Here is a 23048-nt window from a genome sequence, read left to right as displayed (position 1 = left end):
CAAAATTAAGGGCCTTGTTGGTTTGTGAAGGAAGTATTAGGGTCATGATCCATTACCACCCCTACCCGGTGCATGGCGGGGAAGTGGAAGTCGCGACAGAGGCGATGGAGAGTGTGCTGCACCCCTTCGTGGTCGTCCTCGTGTGTAGCTGCCACAATTTCGTGCAGCAGCGGCGAGTCCGGGGGAGTGTACAACCGGGTGGCATAAGCCACCATGCCGTCCAAGAGAGACCACGACGCGCCTTTGGTACCCGCGGCGATCTCATCTCTGATGGCGACGAGGGCAGGGTCCTGTAGTTGCGCCTGGCGAAGTCGGTCGATGAAGTCGAAGTGAGGTGCAGAGAGAGCCAAGACCGACCCCTCCTCGCAGGTATCACGTCGAGACAGAGCATCGACGATGGTGTTGGCGGCGCCCGACTTATACTCGACCGTGAAGTCGAAGCCGAGGAGCTTGCCCACACAGTGGTGCTACGAGATCGTCACAAGGCGCTGGTCAAGGAGGAACTTTAGGCTGTAGTGGTCGGTGTGGACGATGAACGGTCGACCCCACAGGTACCAGTTGGAGCAGTCCTCCACCGTCCCCGTGTGGCGGCACTTCGCCAACTCGAACAGGGGTGCCGATCGGAGAGGCGGCCCGAACCGAAGGTTGAGCAATTCTTTGAAACGCCCCCACGGTGGCATGACCTCGTCCTCCTAGAGTTGAATGTACCAGAGTTGGATGACATGCTCCAGGTTGTATGATGCCATCCACACGCGCTCGTCCACCATGGTGCGCGATTGGCGAAAGTACGATTCACACTTGTTGATGAAGATCATCGGATCAGACTTGCTGTCGTAGCGGGGAAAATCCAGTTTATGGAACCTAGGAGGGCGCTCGAGATCGTGAGGCCCCTCCTGGCGAGCACCCCTGTTGTTCGATAATGACGGGGATGACTTTTCCTTCATCGCAGCCATCTCGGCCTTTAGGGTGGACATCTCCGTGGTGATTGATTGCAGCGCCTCCATGACATCCTTGATGGTGGGTTCCACCATTGGTAGCGGCTGCGTGGAGGATGCAGTGGAGGTTGGCGGCGATGGTGGTGGGCTAGGATGAGGTGCGGCGGCTGTGGAGGACTGGTTGGAGCACGTGGTAGAGGATCGACATGACCTTGATACCAGGTTGTCAAGCGCCTCAACACCTAACAACGCCGGACCACGACTACGCAGTCCGTAGTCGCGCTCTAAGCCTTCACCATGAGGGAAATACCCACCGGTGACTTGAGAATAGAGAGAGAGAGAGCAGATTTAGGATAACTGATTGCTTGATTCCTTTCCTCCAAGTTTGGTTACAATATATAGGCCAATGCCCCAACTAATCACTCCTAGATTTAAGGCATGAAAATGAAACTAATCTCAACTAATTACTCCTAGATTTAAGGCATGGAAATGAAACTAATCTCAACTAATCACGCCTAGATTTAAGGCATGGAAAGAAAACTAATCTTTTATTTCTAAATCTGGCCACTAACGGTGGCACCATCCTGTGTCGCGCGAGCAGCCCGCTCCGCCGCGCGCCTGATGTCACGACGACGCCTATATGTTTGTCCGTACATGACATATTTATAGGGACGTGGCGACAGACATATTCGTACAGAATTACACAAATATCCCTATTTCTTTATGCAAGATGTATACAATCTATAGACGGTGTTTCTATCTTTTCGGATGTCAGACGTGATGTGTATGGACCTGTTTGGTTCAGCTTTTTTCTGACTAGCTTTTCTGAGAATCTGACTATGAGGAGAATCTGGCTGTGAGGAGAATCTGAGTATTATTAGAATTACGTGCGGAGGAAGATAAAGATGTTCATAGGGCTCAGGATCTAGAAAGTGATGGATTTCTACTATTGCAAAAACTCAACCGATTATATGTTTATGTTGATTTTGAATAGTTTTTACCTAAACGAATTTTATAAAAGCTGGCTGAAAAGCTGACGTGTTTGGTAGTCCGCAGCAACTTTTGGTGGCCAGAAGATGTAAAAAGCTGAAACAAACAGGGCTATGTCTTCTCCTGCTCATTTGTCCCATCACGAGTCGAAGGTGACGACACATCTTTGGAGATAGAGCTTCGTCTTGCCCTCGATCGTTGTTTCACCGTCCGGAGCATGGAGTCCGAAGTTTCCGAAAACTACCCCCGAAAGAAATTAAACAATAGGCCTTGTTACTTATGGACCTTCGGCAAATCCTTCCCCTAATATATCTATTTATGGTGCATGGTTGGAGGAAGTAACGTGTAACAGGTTGGAAGCAGAGACAGAGTTAATTAACGCACCCCATACTTCAATGTACATGCTGAACAACCCTAACATGACTCTGTTTTAAGAACTATCCACTGCTCTCACGCGTTACAGAAAACAGCTAACTCATCCTCTAATTTATGGACCCGAGATTGTATCTCAGCGCAATTTTCTTTTCTTTTCTTCCTTTTGAAAGGGTCAGCGCATTCACTCGCAGATCCACAGGCTTCTCAATTGGACAACCCCGTCGAATCCCAAGGTCCAACGGCAGCTGCACGCCTGCAGTGCACCCACACGGCCACACCAGCAGCAGCAGCAATGCCACCAAAAGCACATGCGTTTTGTAGGTAGTAGCAGTCCGAGGGAGTCAAGCTGTCCATCCAGCGTTTGCGTTTGCTAGGGAGAAAACGTAAAATACATCAACTCCCCACAAAGTGACACGAACACTAGCGGCACCCCACCCCCCAGCCCCCACACCACCACTGTACACCACTGTAGATCCTTCCTCCTCGTCGTTTCCTCAGCGACTACTTTAATTGCTGTTATCGCATTTGAGGAGGGGAGGCCGGGACCCCGGAAGTCTGCTGCTGCTCCTGCTTTCTAGTACCTGCCCACCTGCGCTTGCATCTGTTGCTTCCCTGCTGCTGGCCTGCGAATCCACCTGCATTTGCTGAGGCTCATCGCCGCGTGTACTCCTGCTCTGTGGTACCACCACTACCTTGTCCTTTTGCTCTCTCCGTTCCATCTCAACCTCGAAATTTCTCCTTTTTTTTTCACCTGCAATCCGACTTCTCGCTGAAGACCGGGGATTCCTTGGTTTTCCTTTGTTCTTCAGGGAGGATTCAGGAAATGCTCGGAGTTGCATTCGGTGGCTGAAACTTCTAGAAGGGTTTGAGGTACAGAGTCCTTCTCCGTCTTCTCCATGATCTCAATCTCATCGGCCTCCCAAAATTTGTCAACTTTTTTTTTCTTTCTTCTTCTTATTCTTCTTTCTTGATTCTCTTCTTCTTCTCTCTCCTCTTGGTCCAGTTCTTGCCCCGCTCCTCCTAACCTCGCTGATGCCGTTGAGGCTATCGCTGTCATCTTCTTGCTTAATGCAGCATCATGTATGTATTTTGTGACGTGAGTTCTGGATCTGATTGAAGGACACATCAGGACCACCTACTCTTTGACTTCCCTGTCAACATTTTTTCTTTTCTTATTTCCTTTTAGATTAGAAATGAACGCGTCCTTCAAATATTACTCTATCGGGATGTGTACGTCGTTTTTTCTCTTCTCTTTTTGCTTTAGAGCGGCTCCAAGAGGTAAGCTAAAAACACAAGATAAATCTCATGATTTAGCCATCCTCTAAAATAAAGTAGAAACCTCTCAAAGAACTAGACAGCTTGGGCAAGTCGAAACACTAGCTTTTCAACCCGGCAACCGCCCTCTGCTCGACGAAGGGCGACAGGATATTTCTGCACGACTTGCCACCTCCTTGCTCCTGGCATGCCGTTGCAGGTACAACCCCATAAACATAAAACTGAAGACTTGTCCTGAGATGGAACAATTCAGAAATGCAAACTCAGCTTCAGTATCTTCTAAAAATATCAAAAATTGGACTACGTGATACGAATTGCTCATCTCTTGGAGTTATTCTTACTTGACTGATTACGGATAGATGAGAAATGTATTTCAGTTGGCAAGTTTTTGCTTCAGAACTTACTGCAAGGTTTTCCCGTATTCTCGTCCTGGTTACTCATTTTATCTTTTGACCAGAGAGTAAGAAGAACTTGAACCTCAGCGGTAAAGAAGAATATGGCAGACACGGTCACGGGCAGTTCAAGGAGGTCACAAGATGACACTGCAACATTAATCCCACACAGTGGCAATTTGGGAGGATCAAGCCGGAAGGGCGTGAAGGCCGCCAGGTTCAAAGATGATGATGAGGTTGTGGAGATCACCATCGTACAGCGCGATTCCATGGCAATCGAAGATGTCAGGGTAGTCGATGATGGCGGCTCAGGGCATGGTGGTGGGTTTGACGGCCTGTCACTTGTGTCACCTTCCTCGTCAAGGAGCGGCAAGCTAGCATCAAAGTTTAGGCAGGTGAAAAATGGGCTAAAGATGAATAACTCAAGCAATAAGGCGCCACAGACACAGTTGGGAAAGAACGTGAGGAAGAGATTGGACAGAAGCAAGAGCGGTGCTGCTGTTGCGCTCAAGGGCTTGCAGTTTGTGACTGCGAAAGTTGGTCATGATGGCTGGGCTGCAGTGGAGAAACGGTTCAACCAGCTACAAGTTGATGGCGTGCTGCTACGTTCGAGATTCGGGAAATGCATTGGTAATTTCAGTGGTCCTATTGAATTCGTATCTGCATACAGCTATTTGAACAACACTAATACAAGCATTGCTTTGGATTGTGCAGGGATGGATGGATCTGATGAGTTTGCAATGCAAGTCTTCGATTCATTAGCAAGGAAGAGAGGGATAACGAAGCAGGTGCTGACTAAGGATGAGCTGAAAGATTTCTGGGACCAACTAAGTGATCAGGGTTTTGACAACCGTCTGCGGACATTCTTTGATATGTTAGTAATTTTGATTAATATCTTATTATTCCTGGCACAATTTCCTTCTCTATGCATAATTGTGTATGATGAGTTATCGAAGTCTAGCTCCACATAAGAAAAATACTTGGCCTTACGAACATGTTATCTTAAAATAACTATGAAGCAAAACTATTGTGTTAGTTTACATGCAGCTGTTGTGTATTCAACAATTTAATTTGGCACTTACCATGTGTTAATCTTTTCTGTCCAGGGTTGACAAGAATGCTGATGGAAGGATCACAGCAGAGGAGGTTAAGGAGGTCAGTCAGAAGAATCAAGAATTTAAAACCTAATATGTTCATGCTGTACGTTGTTAGATTAGCAAGTGATAATATGCTCTTGCAGATCATTAGCCTCAGTGCATCAGCAAACAAGCTTTCCAAACTCAAGGAACGAGCTGATGAGTACACAGCACTCATTATGGAAGAACTTGACCGTGACAACCTGGGATACATTGAGGTCTATCAAATGCCCTATTCTTACTCATAAAAATAACATTTTTTGGCTGTCCATAGCTAACTCATGCTAAACAATTAACAGCTTGAGGATCTGGAGGCACTTTTGCTGCAATCACCATCTCAAGCTGCTGCAAGATCAACAACACATAGTTCGAAACTTAGCAAAGCTCTTAGCATGAAGCTTGCATCAAACAAGGGCACAGGTCCATTTTACCACTACTGGCAAGAGTTCATGTACTTCCTTGAGGAGAACTGGAAGCGCATTTGGGTTATGACTCTCTGGCTCTCAATCTGCATTTGCCTCTTTATATGGAAGTTCATCCAATACCGTAATCGAGCTGTATTTCACATCATGGGTTATTGTGTGACCACTGCAAAAGGTGCTGCAGAGACTCTCAAATTCAATATGGCCTTGGTTCTATTTCCTGTTTGCCGAAATACAATCACTTGGATTCGATCGAAGACAAAGATCGGAGCTGTTGTGCCCTTCAATGACAACATAAACTTCCATAAGGTAAGACATATGTACTCAGTTAGTATTGAACATAGGATGAACCTTTGCATTATGTGGGAGTATATCCATTCCAAATGAAACATAATTCTCTTTGTTTATCCTAGAGGACCAATGAGAACGGATTATTAACCTTCCTACTGGATAGTTACACATTCTAATGTGGAAGTTACATTATGTAATATGTATGGAATTATTGTGCAGGTAATAGCAGCAGGTGTTGCAGTTGGTGTTGCTTTGCATGCAGGTGCTCACCTGACATGTGATTTTCCTCGGCTGCTCCATGCAAGTGATGCTGCCTATGAACCAATGAAGCCTTTCTTTGGAGACAAAAGGCCACCAAATTACTGGTGGTTTGTAAAGGGAACTGAAGGGTGGACAGGTGTGGTCATGGTTGTACTTATGACTATAGCCTTCGTATTGGCCCAGCCATGGTTTCGGCGTAATAGGCTCAAGGATTCTAATCCCCTCAAGAAAATGACTGGCTTCAATGCCTTTTGGTTTACGCACCACTTATTTGTTATTGTGTATGCACTGCTCGTTGTCCATGGGATCTGCTTATATCTAAGCAGGAAATGGTACAAGAAAACGGTAAACATATATGTACCCTCATTGGCTAGAGAGCGTCTAATTTCTGAATGTTAGTGCTTACATAGCATTTCTACCATTGCAGACCTGGATGTACCTTGCTGTCCCTGTGCTCTTGTATGTAAGTGAGCGCATTCTTCGGCTATTTAGGAGCCATGACGCTGTTAGGATTCAGAAGGTAACTACAATTCTGTTCCTTTGGTTTTGCATGTATTTTCAACTTGCATATGATGAGAACAAAGCAATGTTCAGTTAGTAAGAGGTGTGCTATCTATGCATCCTTCCACCCAAGTTCTGTGTTCAACTCGAATTTTCGCGTATATTATCTTTCATTCTACAAAGATACGTACTTTTACTCTATAGTAATTTAATCTTTTTATTTATGAGAAGTCATTTTGAAAGTTTTGCTTTCGTTTTTTGACTTCTAATTTCGTGCCCTCTCAATAGGTTGCAGTGTATCCGGGGAATGTTTTGGCTCTCTATATGTCTAAGCCACCTGGATTCAGGTACCGGAGTGGGCAGTATATCTTCATAAACTGCCGTGCTGTCTCTCCATACGAATGGTAGGCAGTTACACCCTTCCTTAAGGAAAGTGATGTACCTTATGATCAGCAGATCAGTGAAGTGCAAAAATTTCTTCTCTTGCAGGCATCCATTTTCCATTACATCAGCACCAGGAGATGATTATCTTAGTGTCCACATTCGCACAAGGGGTGATTGGACTTCACGTCTTAGGACTATCTTCTCTGAGGTAATCTGGCTCCTATGTTTTGAGTTTTTATTGGCCCAATAATTAACATCCTTCTAAAACAAGACTCAACAACTCTTAGAGGATGGTGAACTCAACATGTAAAATTTGTTATTTGTGAATCTAATGCCACTGCTTTTGTTGTTGGAACTGACAATCACGTAAATATGAACCAGCCGTGCCGCCCTCCAACTGATGGAGAAAGTGGACTCCTAAGAGCTGACCTTTCCAAGGGGATCACAGAGAGCAGCGCCAGGTAGAATTTGTTTGATTTGTTTTGGAATGTAGTACAGTAAAATATACATTTCTTAGATTCATCTGTCCCTGAATTTTGACATGCTCTAGGTTCCCTAAACTCTTGATTGATGGACCATATGGTGCTCCGGCGCAAGACTATCGGGAATACGATGTGCTCCTGCTCATTGGACTGGGCATTGGAGCCACTCCATTGATTAGCATTGTGAAGGATGTGCTTAACCACACCCAGCATGGAGGATCTGTTTCAGGCACGGAGCCTGAGGGCAGTGGCAAGGCCAAGAAGAGGCCATTCATGACGAAGAGGGCCTACTTCTACTGGGTGACCAGAGAAGAGGGATCTTTCGAATGGTTCCGAGGGGTCATGAACGAGGTGGCTGAGAAGGACAAGGATGGAGTCATTGAACTCCACAACCACTGCTCTAGTGTGTACGAGGAAGGGGATGCACGTTCTGCACTCATTGTCATGCTCCAAGAGCTCCAGCATGCGAAGAAAGGGGTCGACATCTTGTCTGGAACTAGTGTCAAGACGCACTTCGCGCGTCCCAATTGGCGAAGCGTCTTCAAACATGTTGCAGTGAACCATGAGAACCAACGCGTTGGTACGCCACTTCCTTTGTCTCATCTTCCTGTCATGTCCAACTCGAAGCGTTCTGTGTCTTATCTTCCTATCATGTCGAAGCATTAGAAACATCAGTTGGCTTCATCATCTACTAACATCTGACAATTCTTCAGGAGTTTTCTACTGCGGTGAGCCTGTCCTTGTGCCACAGCTACGGCAGTGGTCAGCAGACTTCACCCACAAGACGAACACAAAGTTTGAGTTCCACAAGGAGAACTTCTAATGGCATAACTGGAGAAGCTCTGGACGTGGTCCTCTAATGATTTCAGAATGTGAATTACCAGGGTTGTAATATATATACGAGTAGAATAAAATGATGGGAGTTATTTTGTTATAGATGTCAAAAGTCAACCATGTTCTTTTTGCAATGTGCTCTGTCCATCCCTGTTTACTCCTCTATGCCGTCTAGGCGAAGTAGATAATGTATCTTTTGCATACAAGCAACATTAGAAGGTGTAACACATGATTTTTTTTTTGATAAAGGAAGATTTTATTAATAACTTCAAGCACATTACATCGAGGAGATACACGCCCTTGAAATTTCTTCCAGCCTCTGCTTAATAAGCACACAGCTTTGTAAATGAAAAAAAGGTTTATAACCCACACACTCTAATGGTAATCAATCCGAAGACTAGACCGCCACTCATGTGCCCGGGAAAAAAAGTCCTTGGCCACCCGCACCAAGTATTGTGTAGCCTTCACAACCATAGGTCGCAACTCCGTCTTCTGTAAAACAGCCCATGTACGAAGGCAATGGGCAATGGTATGGATAACCTGCAAGGGAGAAGAATTTTTTTTCTTTTCAAAGACAATATCATTCCTGTTCAACCAAAGAGACCAACAAGTTGTAGAAGCGCCAAGTAAGATTATCTTTCTAATATTTCTATCAAAACCACTAAGCCAGGTACCAAACAAATTAGAGACATTAAACGATTTAGATATCCTGAAGGCCATGTGAATTAAAGCCCACGTCATACGAGCAAACCGACAATCAAAAAATAGATGTTGAATTGTCTCATCTTCATGACAAAAGCAACATGTTTTGTTTTCATGCCAGTTACGTCTCGCTAAATTATCCTTGGTAAGAATCACTCCCCTCCTGAGATACCATAAAAATATTTTGATCTTAAGAGGGGCTTTTAAATTCCACAGTCTTTTATTTAAATTTGGTACCTCACGCCTAATCAATGCTTGATAATGTGACTTTACTGAAAATTGTCCTGACTTGGACAAGGTCCAATAGAAGGCATCCTCATCTTGTGTTAGGTGAATATTAGCGATGCGTGAAAGTAATTCATTCCACGCCACCAATCTCGACCCAAACAAAGTTCGTCTCCAATAGGTGTTAGATTGTGTTGTCGTTAGAAACTCACCAATGGTTACTTGCTTCTTTCTAGTTATACTATATAACCCAGGGTATTGGTATTTTAAAGCGTTTGATCCAAGCCATGTGTCTTCCCAGAACCTCACCTGCGATCCATTGTTAATTTTGAAGGTTCCAAAGCGAAGAAAGTCTTGCTTCACCTTCATCAAACAGGACAAAAAATGTGAGTCTCCTACTTTCCATTCAGCTCGGACAAGTGGTTTAGAGCCCAAATACTTATTTTTTAAAATTTGTTACCAATTCCCCTCTGATGTTAATAATTTAAATAGCCATTTACTTAGTAAGGCTATGTTCTTAAAATTCAAATCATGAATCCCAAGGCCTCCTTGATCCTTAGGTTGACATAGGATACTCCATCTAACAAGGCGATATTTTCTTTTATTCTCATCACCTTGCCAGTAGAAACGAGAGCGAAAATAATCTATTTTTTAAGAACGCCTTTGGGAATCGCAAAAAAGGACATCATATACATTGGAAGGCTACTGAGCACTGAATTAATCAATGTCAATCTACCTCCAATAGAGAGAAGTTTCCCTTTCCAACTGGCAAGCCTCTTCTCCACTCGTTCTTCAATATTCCTCCAGTCAGAGTTTTGAAGCTTCTTGTAATGGATAGGTATGCCTAAATATTTTAAAGGTAGATCTCCATGTTTGCAACCAAACAAATCCAAGTAAGAGTTTAAGGAGTCTTGAGCATCCCCAAAGCAGATCAACTCACTTTTATAGAAATTTATTTTGAGTCCTGAAATTTGCTCGAAGGCACATAGCAATAGCTTCATGTTGCGAGCTTTTTCTAAGTCATTGTCCAAAAATAGGATGGTGTCGTCTGCATATTGTAGGATAGATAGGCCTCCATCAATTAAGTGAGGCACTACCCCACTGATTTGCCCTTGATCCTTAGCTCTTTTAACTAAGACCGAAAGCATGTCTGCAACAATATTAAATAGGATAGGTGACAAAGGATCCCCTTGTCTAAGACCTTTCATAGTTTGAAAGAAATTCCCAACATCATCATTCACGTTGACTGCAACGCTGCCACCCGAAATAAATGATCTTACCCAAGAAATCCACTTGGTGGAAAATCCTTTCATCCGAAGGGCTTGGAGCAGAAAAGGCCATTTTACCTTGTCATAGGCTTTTTCGAAATCGATCTTAAAAACAACCCCACTCATTTTTTTTTCTATGTAACTCATGTATCGTTTCGTGCAGAATGACAACTCCTTCTAGGATGTTCCGTCCCCGTACGAAAGCGGTTTGCGTTGGACTCACGACTTTATCAGCAACTAAGCTCAACCTATTTGTGGAAACTTTGGTGAAGATTTTAAAACTAACATTTAGTAGACAAATAGGCCTATATTTCTGGATTACATTGGCCTCCTGAACTTTAGGTATTAGGGTGATAACACCAAAGTTTAGTCTAAATAATGGCAAGTTTCCAGAATGCAACTCTTGGAACATGAGAAAGAGGTCACCTTTGATGACCTCCCAGAATTTCTGGTAAAATTCGGTAGGGAAGCCATCAGGCCCGGGTGCCTTGTTGTGCTCCATCTGAAATAAAGCATCCTTAATTTCCTTCTCAGTAAACTGAGCAGTTAAAAGTGCATTTTCAAGCTCTGAAACTTGTGTTATGTCAGCAACCACTTCTTCATCTAAAGTCAAAAGGCTCTCCTCCGGTTCCCCAAAAAGTTCTTTGTAGAAATCAGTTATGTAACTTTTAAGATTAGCCTGACCCTCAATCTTTTTGTCCTCATGATCCAAGGAAAAAATTCTTTTCTTTCTATGCTTGCCATTGGCAATCATCTGAAAGTATTTGGTGTTACTATCCCCGAGAAGGACGTCATTCACCTTAGCTCGCTGAAAGTATTTGATCTCCTCCTCTCTCAATAGGCAAACAAGATCATCTCGAGCTTGGGCTAGTCGTTCTCTTTCGTGCTCGGTCAGGTCTCTAACTTCTGCGGCTATATCCAGCTCATTTATTGTTAACTGGAGACTCTTTTTCTTCTGTTTGTATACCCCGTTGGTGTTGCTTGCCCACCCCCGAAGAGCCCTACGAAGTGCCCCCAACTTATGATTCCATCGTTGAACTGAGTTGTTACCCTTTACTGGCCTGCTCCATATTTCTACTACTTTGGCATAGAAATCATCTCGAGCGAACCAGTTAAGCTCAAATCTGAACCGTCTAGATATCCCCGAAAAAGTAGGAGATCCTGTATCTAGAAGTAAGGGAGTATGATCCGACACTCCTCTGTCCAAAGCCTGTACAGAGACAAGCGGAAATTTGATCTCCCACTCGGTTGTCATGAGTACCCTATCTAGCTTCTCGAAGGTTGGGGTAGGTAAAGAGTTTGCCCAAGTAAATTGTCGCCCAGTGAGATCAATCTCTCTTAAGTCAAAGCTGTCTATTACAGCATTAAACAAGAAAGGACATTTATCACTGAATCTATTATTATTCTTTTCCTTGCTGTTACGCATAATGTTAAAATCTCCCCCAATTAGAGTTGGTAAATGGTTGTGTTGATAATTCCTTACAAGTTCAGCCAAGAAAGCCGATTTGAAGTCACCCTGGGCTGGACCATAGACTGCCATAAGTATCCATTTGAAATGATCTGCCTTATTGCTTAGATGGAATTTAATAAAAAACTCCCCTTCCACAATTAAGGACAAATCAAAAACTGAGGTGTTAATCCCTAAAAGCAAGCCCCCTGACCTGCCCCTCGGCGGTAGGCAATGCCAAATGAAGTCTAAACCTCCAGATAGTCGTGTCAGATTCGATTTCGACATATCTTGCTTTCCAGTTTCCATGACTGCTATAAAGTCCAGATTATTTTCCTTAACTACATCAGAAATATATCGGTATTTAGCCAAGTCTGAAAGACCTCTGCTATTCCAAAAGAGACCTTTCATAAGGAACAATTTTTGTTTTTGTTAGTATTATGTCGGTTTTTACGTGACTTGCGAGATGAGGCCATTAGATCACATATTCTTGTGTCCAGATCCTCGGTCTCTAGATCCACAGCCGACACATCCTTTATCAAGTGAGCGAGTAAGTCACTGTCCACCTCAGTGGCTTCGTCATCACTTAAATCAAAGGGGTTACTCACCATATGATTAGCCAATTTTTTCTTGGAGGCCTCTCGCTTGTTAGATTGATAAAGCCTAGTTCTATCAATTTCTATTCTTTTAAGAGCTTTAACTGATATGTTGGTCCCTGAGGTACTACGTTTCATTCTTAGACCTAAGTTGTCTAAATTTACAGCGCAATCCTCATCTGTCATTGTGACAAGAGAAATGGAATTTACATGCTGTGACATACCAGTCTCCTGCAGTAAGGGCGTTGAAGGCGAGTGTAGCATCTTTTGTGAGGAAGCCACCGTCTTGGAGCCCAAAACAGTATCAAGGTTCCGTGCTGCAGTGCGACGCATTGCCCTTTCTGTCATATCAATATCTGTTAGGTAAGAGCCATCAACAGCTTGCATATTACATCTTAAGCTGCGGCGTAAACCATGAACAGAGTAAAAATTGGTCGGACTAGTACCCGAAGAAATAACCGAAGAAGGTGCACCATGTCCAGACCCAGACTCGCCTAACAGGCTTTGGTCCTGGACAGCACACTGGACGGACTTCAGAACCTGAGCCGCGACCAGGGTCTTCTGCCTAGCAGATTGTGAACAAGAGGGTGAGTTCATGTCTGCCAAGGACGGAGACCCAGACTGAGGAGACATCGAATTTGCAACCGTTGTGGAGGTCTGAAACAGAACAACCTGTGGCTCCACCGGCGCCCTTGCAATCGAGTCAGGTCCACCTGCCAGCATAGAGGCGCAAGTCCCAGCATCCATTGAGGAGCTATGCGCTGTCACCTGCAATCTTTGTTCACCCATCTTTCCCCTAGAAGTACAAAGTGGCTTCAGCAAACACTTCGGACCAGTTGGTTTGTCAGACTTGGAAACCAACGGACTAGGTGAATTAATTGCTTTCTCCACCGCTGTATACAATGGCTTATGAACCTCATTGCCATCAACCTGCATGGTGGCCGAATCATGACTCTCACTAGTGAATCTTGAACCTAAGGAGCCCAACAAATTTTTTTGTTTCTTTTTTGATGGATCCAATTCTCTGTCCTCTGGGGCCCCATCCTCCTTGTTGTCACCATCCTCTTTCTCAAAAGCACCCAAGACCATAGAAGGCAATGCCGGCTCAAAATCAGACAATTCTGGGGTAAAGGTAATATCATATCCCACCTTGTGGAAAACAATGTCCGTCGTCAGAGGCAGTTGATCTCTGTTTAAAATGCCAACCAACAGGCGAATAATCCCCTTCTTTCTGTATGTCAGCATATCAACATCAATAGTAGTGCTGATCATAGACCCAAGTGCCCAGAAGGCCAAGAAGTGTCTCCAATCATGCGGAACTCCAGTAACATGTACCCAAATCTCATCCAAATGATATGCTGGACTAGCATCTCCAGTCCTATCCCATTGGCTGATGCTAATAGAAATTCCACTCTTGAGCTTATATTCAATTTCCGCCATTCGGAGCAGTTCATCCTCGGAGGGAAAAACTACAAGAAAAGCATCATCCCCATGGGGTAAAGCTTCCCAATTCCACTCCACTCTAGATAATTTGGCAAGCTCCACTTGAGTGGCCACGACATCTAATTTTCCGCCTGTTACTGAAATCAAAGCAGTTGGTGCTGGGGCTGGAGCCTCTACCATCAAGTCAAACTCCGGGATCCGGAAAAAGGTTAATTCATTTTTTGCACACCACAACATAGATGCTGAAGGCCTCGACATCTTGAGAATAGGACATTTCATAGGAACATGACTATTTTTCTTGTTGCAGATGTAGCAGTCCAGAATAGCTGCACAATTCTCCTGAAGATGGCCAAGACACTTACAGCGAAAGCAGAATGGAGGGCGTGGTTTTTTGGCCTTGACTGGTTCAGGCGCCTCTGCCTGCACTCCATGGCTGATGTCCTGATGATCAACTGGGACATAGCGTTGATTTGGAGCAGCATCCTGGACCTGCCCAGAGCCACGCCCTCGCACGGGATTGAACCAACCACGACCATTCCCCCGAGCTTGAACTCGATCACGCCCCCCTGCATTGCCTCGTCCACGGTTGGGCCTTGGGAAGGGACCTCTTCCCCCCCGCAGAACAGAGACCCCTCCACCACGTGGCTGCAGCGCCGGTGGACGTTGTTCTTCACGCGTCGGCTGACGGGCAGCCATTACGGCGTACGAAGGTCTGTCAGCGGCGCTCATGGGAATGCAGCCGAAATGAGGAACGACGTGCCGACAAGTCCAAGGAATAGGTCGTCGTAAAAGTTTCCTTGACAAACCATATCCCTTGGCCCGATTTACCAAAGCCACATGATCAGTTTCCAAAAAAGAGGGATTCAAATTCCTGTACTCCGCATTCCCCGCCGGGGTCCCCGCTGGACCCGATCGGGGCTCAATCATAGCATCGATAATTGGCGGAAACTCGCTAAGGTCGCCTAGCGGCGGAGGCTGAGGCGTCGTCCTTCCCGCCTTGACATTCGAGTTCGGCGAACAGACCCCATACAAAGATTGCGCTGGTGTAGGCCAAAATGCAGCGAGCGAAACAGCATGGGAAATTCCAGGTCGAGGGAGAGGCCCGCGCCATGGCCTGATGTGGACCCCGCGGCGTGTTGGTTTGGACTGTGCACATGGATCCTGGATCGATGAACCCTTTACAAATGATCTTTTAGTTTGATCCGTATTTGTTCTGATCCTAGGGACAAAATCCAAATCGCACAGGCTAGAATCACCCGAATTGGCCAAAAGCCGCACTGAAGATCCAATGACATCCCGGCCAGCAACAGATCCTTCAACAGGATCAAACTTCACGGAGTCACCAAGAATAGGAGAGTCTGATCTCTCCCACCATCGGCTACCCTTGGGATAACCCAAATCGATCCAAAAGTCTTCTCTAAATTGCGCATCAAAACATACCTGGGACACATTCGTATTCTTCCTATCTTGCAGGAAAGCTTGTGCTTCCTCCGTCGAGAAACCTGCGTACATCGCCGACCGAAGAACTTCTTCATCCGTGGTGTCTTGCTCGGCGACAGCAGCATCGATCCCCTCTTCCGCGATCAAACTTTCGCCTACAGGCAGAGGCGAAGCGCACCTTCCAAGCGAGACAGGGCGAGGGGCGAGAGTTAGTCGGCGGTGATCGCCGCCTCGCTGCCCAAGAGACCGTCCCATCCACCGAGTAGCTCTTAGCTGTCTTATGTCATTTCGTTTTTAGACCATTTGATAGTTAAGTTTTTGTGTTTGATAATTAACATAATCATTTAGATTAATTTTATTTGCTAGTTGTTGGGGTCTTCCTCCCCGCCGAAGGTCCTTTAGGCAAAAAATTCTTCGGCATGACAGTACAAAGGCAGGTGCGACATGAGGATATAAGCCGAAGATGATGCGGACAAAGCCGAAGCTATGACTAAAAGAGCTTCGGCTTGGTATTATGATAAATGCGAAGGACGATACCGACTTAAAGAGGAAAAGACTATATAGTCCTTAACAGTTCGCATTATGATTATAATTAGTTATCGGAGACATGGATGTAATTTCGTCCGGGCTGCGTCCCGTGCCTATAAATAGATGAACAGTACCCCTATACTGTTCACGCTGCATTGTAATCGCTCTCGCGTCACTCTCACATTTTCACCTTCTGACAAGCCGAAAATATCAATGTAATGTAAATATTGTGAATATTTACTCACGTTTATAAGTTGAGAACGTAAATAATTTGTCTCTATGTCATCAATATTTACATTCTTTCGTGTTTTATGTACCTTTATTTGTATTTATTTACTGAGATGATGAAGGTATGTCCTCCATGCCCTTCGTCTGAGGATCATTATACCCGAAAGGAGATAATGTTTCGAAAGACCAAGATTTTTTATCATTAACAATTGTGTTGCTTTTCCTTGATGTATAGCATCTGAGAACAAGGATCAACATTGGCGCCCACCTCCGGTGAACTCACTTCCACAGTTATGACAATGGCTTCGCACAATGAAAGTCGCCTAGAGGGGGGTGGATAGGCGAAACCTGAAAATTAAAACTTTATCCCCCAACTAGATCCCTTGATTAGTGGTTAGAACAAGATATATAATTATCGGAGTATAATAAAACTAAGTCCTTGCTTGTAAGGAGTATTGCTTTCAAATAATGCGGAATTGATAAATTAATACTACTAATAAGTCTATGAGAATAAAGCAAGAGGGCTTAGGCAAGAAGAGTAATAACACAAGTTTTCTCTTGCAATGAGTTGCTTCACTAAATGAGAATTTAACTTAAAGCAACGCCAAATAGAATTAGCAAAGAGTAGTGTAAGAGAAACTTAGAAAGGGAAAGAACAAACAAATCACAAGCAATAAGCACACGAGACACGGGTGATTTGTTTTACCGAGGTTCGGCCCTCGAAGGCCTAGTCCCCGTTAAGGAGTCCACTTAAGGACGGGTCTTTTTCAACCCTTTCCCTCTCTCCACCGATCACATAAGGATCGGTGAGCTCTTCTTCTTTTCAAGGATCACTCTCGATCCCACAAGGACCACCACACTCTTTGGTGTCTCTTGCTAGCTTTTACAAGCCTCCAAAACTATGGAGGAAGTTCGATGGGAGTCAATACTCCACGCGCAAATGAACACAAAGATGAAGCACACACTATCTCTCAAGGAATCTCACAAGGCACTAGGGCTAAACTTAATTGAGTAGCTCTCAATCGCTTGCTCTCTTTTGTGGCACTTGTGTTGGTTGTAGCGGTCTAAATCTTGTGTATAGGATGGATCAATGAATATATGTGGTTGGGAGGGCTTGAGTATGTCAACTAGATGACTTGGAATGTTCCTTGGGCTCCCACACGTTGAAGTGTCCGGTTGGGGTGGTATTTATAGCCACCAACCAAAATCTAGCCGTTGGTGAAGTCTGCTGGCGAAGGGCGCACCGGACAGTCTGGTGCGCCACCGGACAGTGTCCGGTGCGCTGCCACGTCATCCTGCCGTTAGGTCCTAGAGTTGGTCGACCATTGGAGGCTCTGTCCTCATGTGGCACCGGACAGTCCGGTGTCGCACCGGACAGTCCGGTGCCCCTCTGACCGCTGCTCTGACTTCTGCCGCAGCACTGTTCACTTTGCAGAGTCGACCGTTGCGCGCATATAGCTGTTACTCCGCTGGTGCATCGGACAGTCCGGTGTCACACCGGACAGTCCGGTGAATTATAGCGGAGCTGCGCCTGGAAAACCCGAAGGTGAAGAGTTTGAGCTGAAGTGCCCTGGTGCACCGGACACTGTCCGGTGGCACACCGGACTGTCCGGTGCGCCAGACCAGGGCAGCCTTGGGTTTCTTTTATGCTCCTTTCTTTTGAGACCTAACTTGTTCTTTTGATTGGTTTGTGTTGAACCTTTGGCACCTGTAGAATATATAATCTTGAACAAACTAGTTAGTCCAATTATTTGTGTTGGGCAATTCAACCACCAAAATCAATTAGGAAATAGGTGTAAGCCTAATTCCCTTTCAATCTCCCCCTTTTTGGTGATTGATGCCAACACAAACCAAAGCAAATATAGAAGTGCATAATTGAACTAGTTTGAATAATCATAAGTGCAAAGGTTACTTGGAATTGAGCCAAATAGAAATTCATAAGATATGCATGGATTGTTTCTTTATAATTTTGACATTTTGGACCACGCTTGCACCACATGTTTTGTTTTTGCAAATGTTTTGGAAATTCTTTTCAAAGCTTTTGCAAGTAGTCAAAGGTAAATGAGTAAGAATTTTGAGAAGCATTCACTAGATTTGAAATTTTCTCCCCTGTTTCAAATGCTTTTCCTTTGACTAAATAAAACTTCCCCTTAATGAAATCCTCCTCTTAGTGTTCAAGATGGTTTTGATATTAATTTTGAAGAGGGTATACCAATTTGAAATTATATTATAAGCAAGATACCAATTTGAAAATACTTCTTTGAAAAACTAAAATTTTGAAATTGGTGGTGGTGCGGTCCTTTTGCTTTGGGCTAATACTTTCTCCCCCTTTGGCATGAATCGCCAAAAACGGATATGAGTGAAATGTAAGCCCTTCTTTAACTACTTTCTCCCCTTTGGCAAATAAAACATGAGTGAAGATTATACCAAAGACGGAGAGACGGTGGGATACCGGCAAAGAGTGTATAATACCAATGGAGTTGAGTGGAAGCGATGTCTTTGTCGAATACTCCATTTCCCTTTCAATCTAAGACTTAACACATGAGATGCTCATGAAAACATATTAGTCTTAGCCTTGGCACACAATAGAGATAAGAAATATGCAAATGTACCAAAGGAAAGAGACATGATTAAAAAGATATGTCAATTAAGCTTAAACAATTCTATACAATATAGATTGCTCCCCCTAAATATGTGCATAGAGAGGAAAACAAATTTTTGGTCTAAAATGCCAAGTGCACATAATTAGGTTAATGAGATCATATCTATATCATAAAGAGTGTGAAGTGCATTGTGTCATAGCATAGGTGTGATGCTCAAATTCTCATGACAATTGATGCACTCATGTTATCTTTACCCTTAAGGATTTCAAAGAGGCTTAAGGACCATCCACCTTTGGAACAAAGGCAGCTTATCCTCGTTACAAGGTTAAGCTTTAAGCTCTTTGACAATAAAATTACTTCACCCAGCTTAAACAAAGATGCAAGAATGAATGTTTGAGAAGTTAACCTAGGTATGAAGCAGGGTTAATGTATGAACATGCTTTCTCTTCCTTTTATACAAGATATGCAAAGAATGTAGGAAGATTTAGGTACATGTATGAATAAGATTGAATAGTTTTACCCTTTTGTACCTTCACATAGTGATGTTCTCTTCATTGTGCTTTGTCCTTAGTCTTATTGAATTCGCCGAAGACCTATACTCAAGACAATATATGAAAATATTTTGCACAAGAGAGAGTTCTACAACTAGTGATCTTTTTCTAAGTCATTGTTTTTAGATATTAAGTAGATCACAAATTGCATAAATATATCATGAATTCTCCTTTTAACTTAGTGTATATCAAGATAGATGTCGATTGAAATTACCAATTGAAATCAAATTGAAATTGCATGAAGCACTAAGAAGCATAAGTGATAATTGAAGTTATTCAATGATCATACAACAAATGCGATCAAAAGAACAACATAGGCATTAGATTTTCAAACATGCTCATAAATAGGAGAATCCGATAAATATGCTACTTTAACATTGAAAGCTACAATCCTTGATAAAGGTGACAATAATTTATCAAGTTGGATTGAAATTTAGTAGCATGCCTTATGAGAAACTTGTTCTCATACATGAGACTATATGAGATTACTAAGATAACGCGCTAGTCTCATTATAATCAAGATATAGAAATAGGCTCCCCCTCGAGGTATGCATCATGAATGAAGGAAATGAGTGGATGCACTCACTTTTAAAGGCAAATAGGGAGAAGCACTATTTATCTCGATCAAGGCTTAAAAGATCTGCAATAAACAATTTTTGCCTAGTATTCGCATAATGAAAAGTTTTTGAATGCTTACAACCACACCATTGAATGTTTTGAAGATCTCATATCCAAGTAGGTGTTGTTGCTCTTGATGTCTTCCTTTTTCATTTGAGTGTCCTCCCTTTATAGTTGACTCTTTTTCCTTCCAAACTTATTGAAAATACTCAAGAGAGATGTTAATAGCACAAGGGAGTAAAAGATGAATGATGATTTCTTTAGAGAGAAAGTAAAGGCAGTTCATCATCCATAGATCACACAGACATGAAGTAAAATCCTTGACATTAGTGCACATTACTTGAAAAGAGGAACATGCACTTTTTTAAAACATTTGATCAAGCATAGGAATTTACTTCTTCATATTGAATTTATTAATCATTACTTAAAAGCAAGTCAATATGAGAACATATATAGCAAAGGTATGAAATAGATTCTAATGGATAAGTGCATTAATGAGAATGAGATTGAATGCACATCTTAGCCAATTTAAGTTTAATAAAAAATCTATTTCTTCACAAAGATATAATTAGAGTGAACAATCATTGATGAGAACTAAATTAAAGAGATGAGTTTCCATACCTTTGTTTTGACCTTTCTTCCTTTTGGGTGAGGAGTACCCTTTGAGGCTTGTGGCTTTAACCTTGCACTTACTCTCTTGTAGATTTTCATAAGTAGGCTCAAGAGAAATGTTAATAGCAACACAAGCACTAGTTTCCCTTTTTTGTAATTATTTTTGATAAGGAATGAAAAGTGAATTACTAAAGCATGGAAACTTTATAATATGAACTAGATTATTCCTTGAAGTATGCTTAGTTTTAACTTATGGAACAAGCATAGTAAGTCCTTTAAGATTACGGGAATAAATCTAATTCATAACATGGAGAGCGATAAATGCAGAAGAATCATATCCAATATAAGCAAGAAGCATAACAACATAAGTCATTGGATTGACTTTTCTTTTTATGTTAAATTACGCATCTCCAAAGAGAAACGTATTCTCTACTAGTGAGACTACATGGGTTACTTAGATAAAAGCATTAGACTCACTATTCTAGTTATAGAGAGAATCTTCCTTTTGTAGGTGTCGTAGGGATTTGAATTCCTATCGTGACACCCTATTCTTTTAAGAACTTGGAATATCTCTCTATATCTAGAATCATGGCAATAATAAGATAATAAGTGTAAAACATGCCATTGATTTCTTAATAATTTAAAACATGTAGATTGCCATAGTATAGAAATGATGAATGTACAATCTACCATATGGGAGGAATATCTTCAAAGAATGGTGACATAATTTTAAGAGCATTTTAAGTGCTTCCTTTTCTATGTAACTACACAAGACACATAAGAAATGATAATTTAAGATATTTGCACTTAAAAGCATAATTGTTACCATCCTTTGGCTTTCCTCCATGTTGTAGGTTTTGACTCTTCGGCATGGGATTAATTCTTTATTTCCTACAACATCAATATCTTCCCGAGATGATATGAGTTTTAGATATAATAATTTGAAATAACCTTGGTTCAATCTTGGATATGTAGATCATTGTAGATTGATAGCTTGAGTTAATGTGAATTGACTTGACTCTCTCAAGCACCCAAAGTTTCATATCATCTCATTCTCCTGCAAAGCTTGTCAAGCATGTTTTGGTACCCATCGCTTGTGTCACACCCGGCTTTAAGGAACAAAGCCAGGTGCATCTCATACATGCGCCAAGAAGACAACATATATAATAACAGAGTGTATAGAGATAAATGTCATAAAACATCAGAGTATTTATTACATAGCGGAAGACTTATTACAAAATAAAATAATAAAGATAAAACGAACTAAGGATCGTCGGCGCCAATGTCAACTGAGAAACGCCACCTAGATCAGATCATACTCCTCGCCTTGTGGCTCCTCCTGAACCACCTGCTCTTCTCCTGTGGGGGGGTGTGAGACAGCAAGGGTGAGCTCACATACGTTCATAGCTCAACAAGTCGTGGGGAATAATGTGACATGAACTCACCAAAGGTGGGAGCTCATGGAGTGTAAGGCTTATCAAAGAGAATGGTTAAAGCTGAGCATTGCTTTTAATGTTGGTCAAACTTTTATTAGCAGTTACTAAGTGTAAGTAAATACTAAACCTTAAATAAAATCATAGAACAAAATTAATAATAAACCCATGCATATGCAAATGACAAAATTGAATTTAGGTTTCATAATTTAATCATCAGAGAGTCCTGAGCCGCTCATGACCGTGAGCTCGGCTAGTATACCAGTTTTACACTCTGCAGAGGTTGTACCCTTTACCCACAAGTCGTGTATCCCATGTCGCCAGGGTTAGCTAGGCCCTTAGACACTACCGAGGTGAATGGCTAGGGATCCACTACGAGGCCTTTACAAAGTTCCACTAGCTTCCGAAAACCCGCTACAGTTTATGGGAAGAGCACTTGCAAGAATCCCCCGTCCGACCGCCATCGCAGCTAAATCAACCCGAGAACCTCCTTGCATGCAACTCCCCTACTGCCCTTGCCCCTTTCGGGTAAGGTAGTCTTCCACTAGCTTTCCTAATTAATCAGCCAAGGGCGTCCATAAACCCTTGTGGTGGCACGTGTTTCTCAAGTTAAGCTCTATGTTCCAATTAACATTAATGATCTTGACATGAACATAAATAGAATAACAAAAGAATTGGAACATAGATATAATAATTGATTATCCCAAAACCATGTAAAGCAATAGCAAAACTACCCAAATGATTCAGGGGTAAACAAGGTAATGAGATAAACAATCTAGGGTGACCTATTGGGTCCCATCAAAATTAACCTATGCATGAATGAGTGACATTAAAGAACATTATTGGGTAAAAAGTGGTCAAGGGCACAACTTGCCTTCAATGAGCTCCTGCTCAGCTATCTCTACTTGTTGAACCTCAGAATCCACAGTGGCTTGCTCGTCTACTCGCATCAACACAATACATACATAGTATAGCATAAATTAACATCACATCAAACATGCAAATAAAATATACAGTAAAAATCTACGCATTAAAATGAGATCATAGGAACTGGAATCACTAGATTTGGAGTTATA

The 23048-nt window shown here is 42.8% G+C and overlaps 1 protein-coding gene across 3 annotated transcripts; it reads left to right on the top strand.

Moving 5' to 3' along the window:
* The first annotated feature begins 2798 nt into the window (after positions 1-2798).
* LOC100384248 (uncharacterized) lies at positions 2799-8553 on the top strand. Of its 3 annotated transcripts, none has more exon segments than NM_001322022.1 (14): positions 2799-2979; positions 3110-3170; positions 4033-4597; positions 4682-4841; positions 5074-5122; positions 5208-5321; positions 5403-5834; positions 6036-6422; positions 6505-6597; positions 6867-6982; positions 7068-7170; positions 7344-7423; positions 7513-8024; positions 8158-8441. In NM_001322022.1, coding segments are annotated over 12 exon segments (2682 nt in total). In that variant the 5' UTR covers positions 2799-2979; positions 3110-3170; positions 4033-4071; the 3' UTR covers positions 8268-8441.
* Positions 8554-23048: the final 14495 nt, after the last annotated feature.

This window comes from Zea mays, chromosome 3, assembly GCF_902167145.1.
Source record: "Zea mays cultivar B73 chromosome 3, Zm-B73-REFERENCE-NAM-5.0, whole genome shotgun sequence".
Lineage (NCBI taxonomy): Eukaryota > Viridiplantae > Streptophyta > Magnoliopsida > Poales > Poaceae > Zea > Zea mays.
This window is presented reverse-complemented; position numbering and strand designations above follow the sequence as displayed.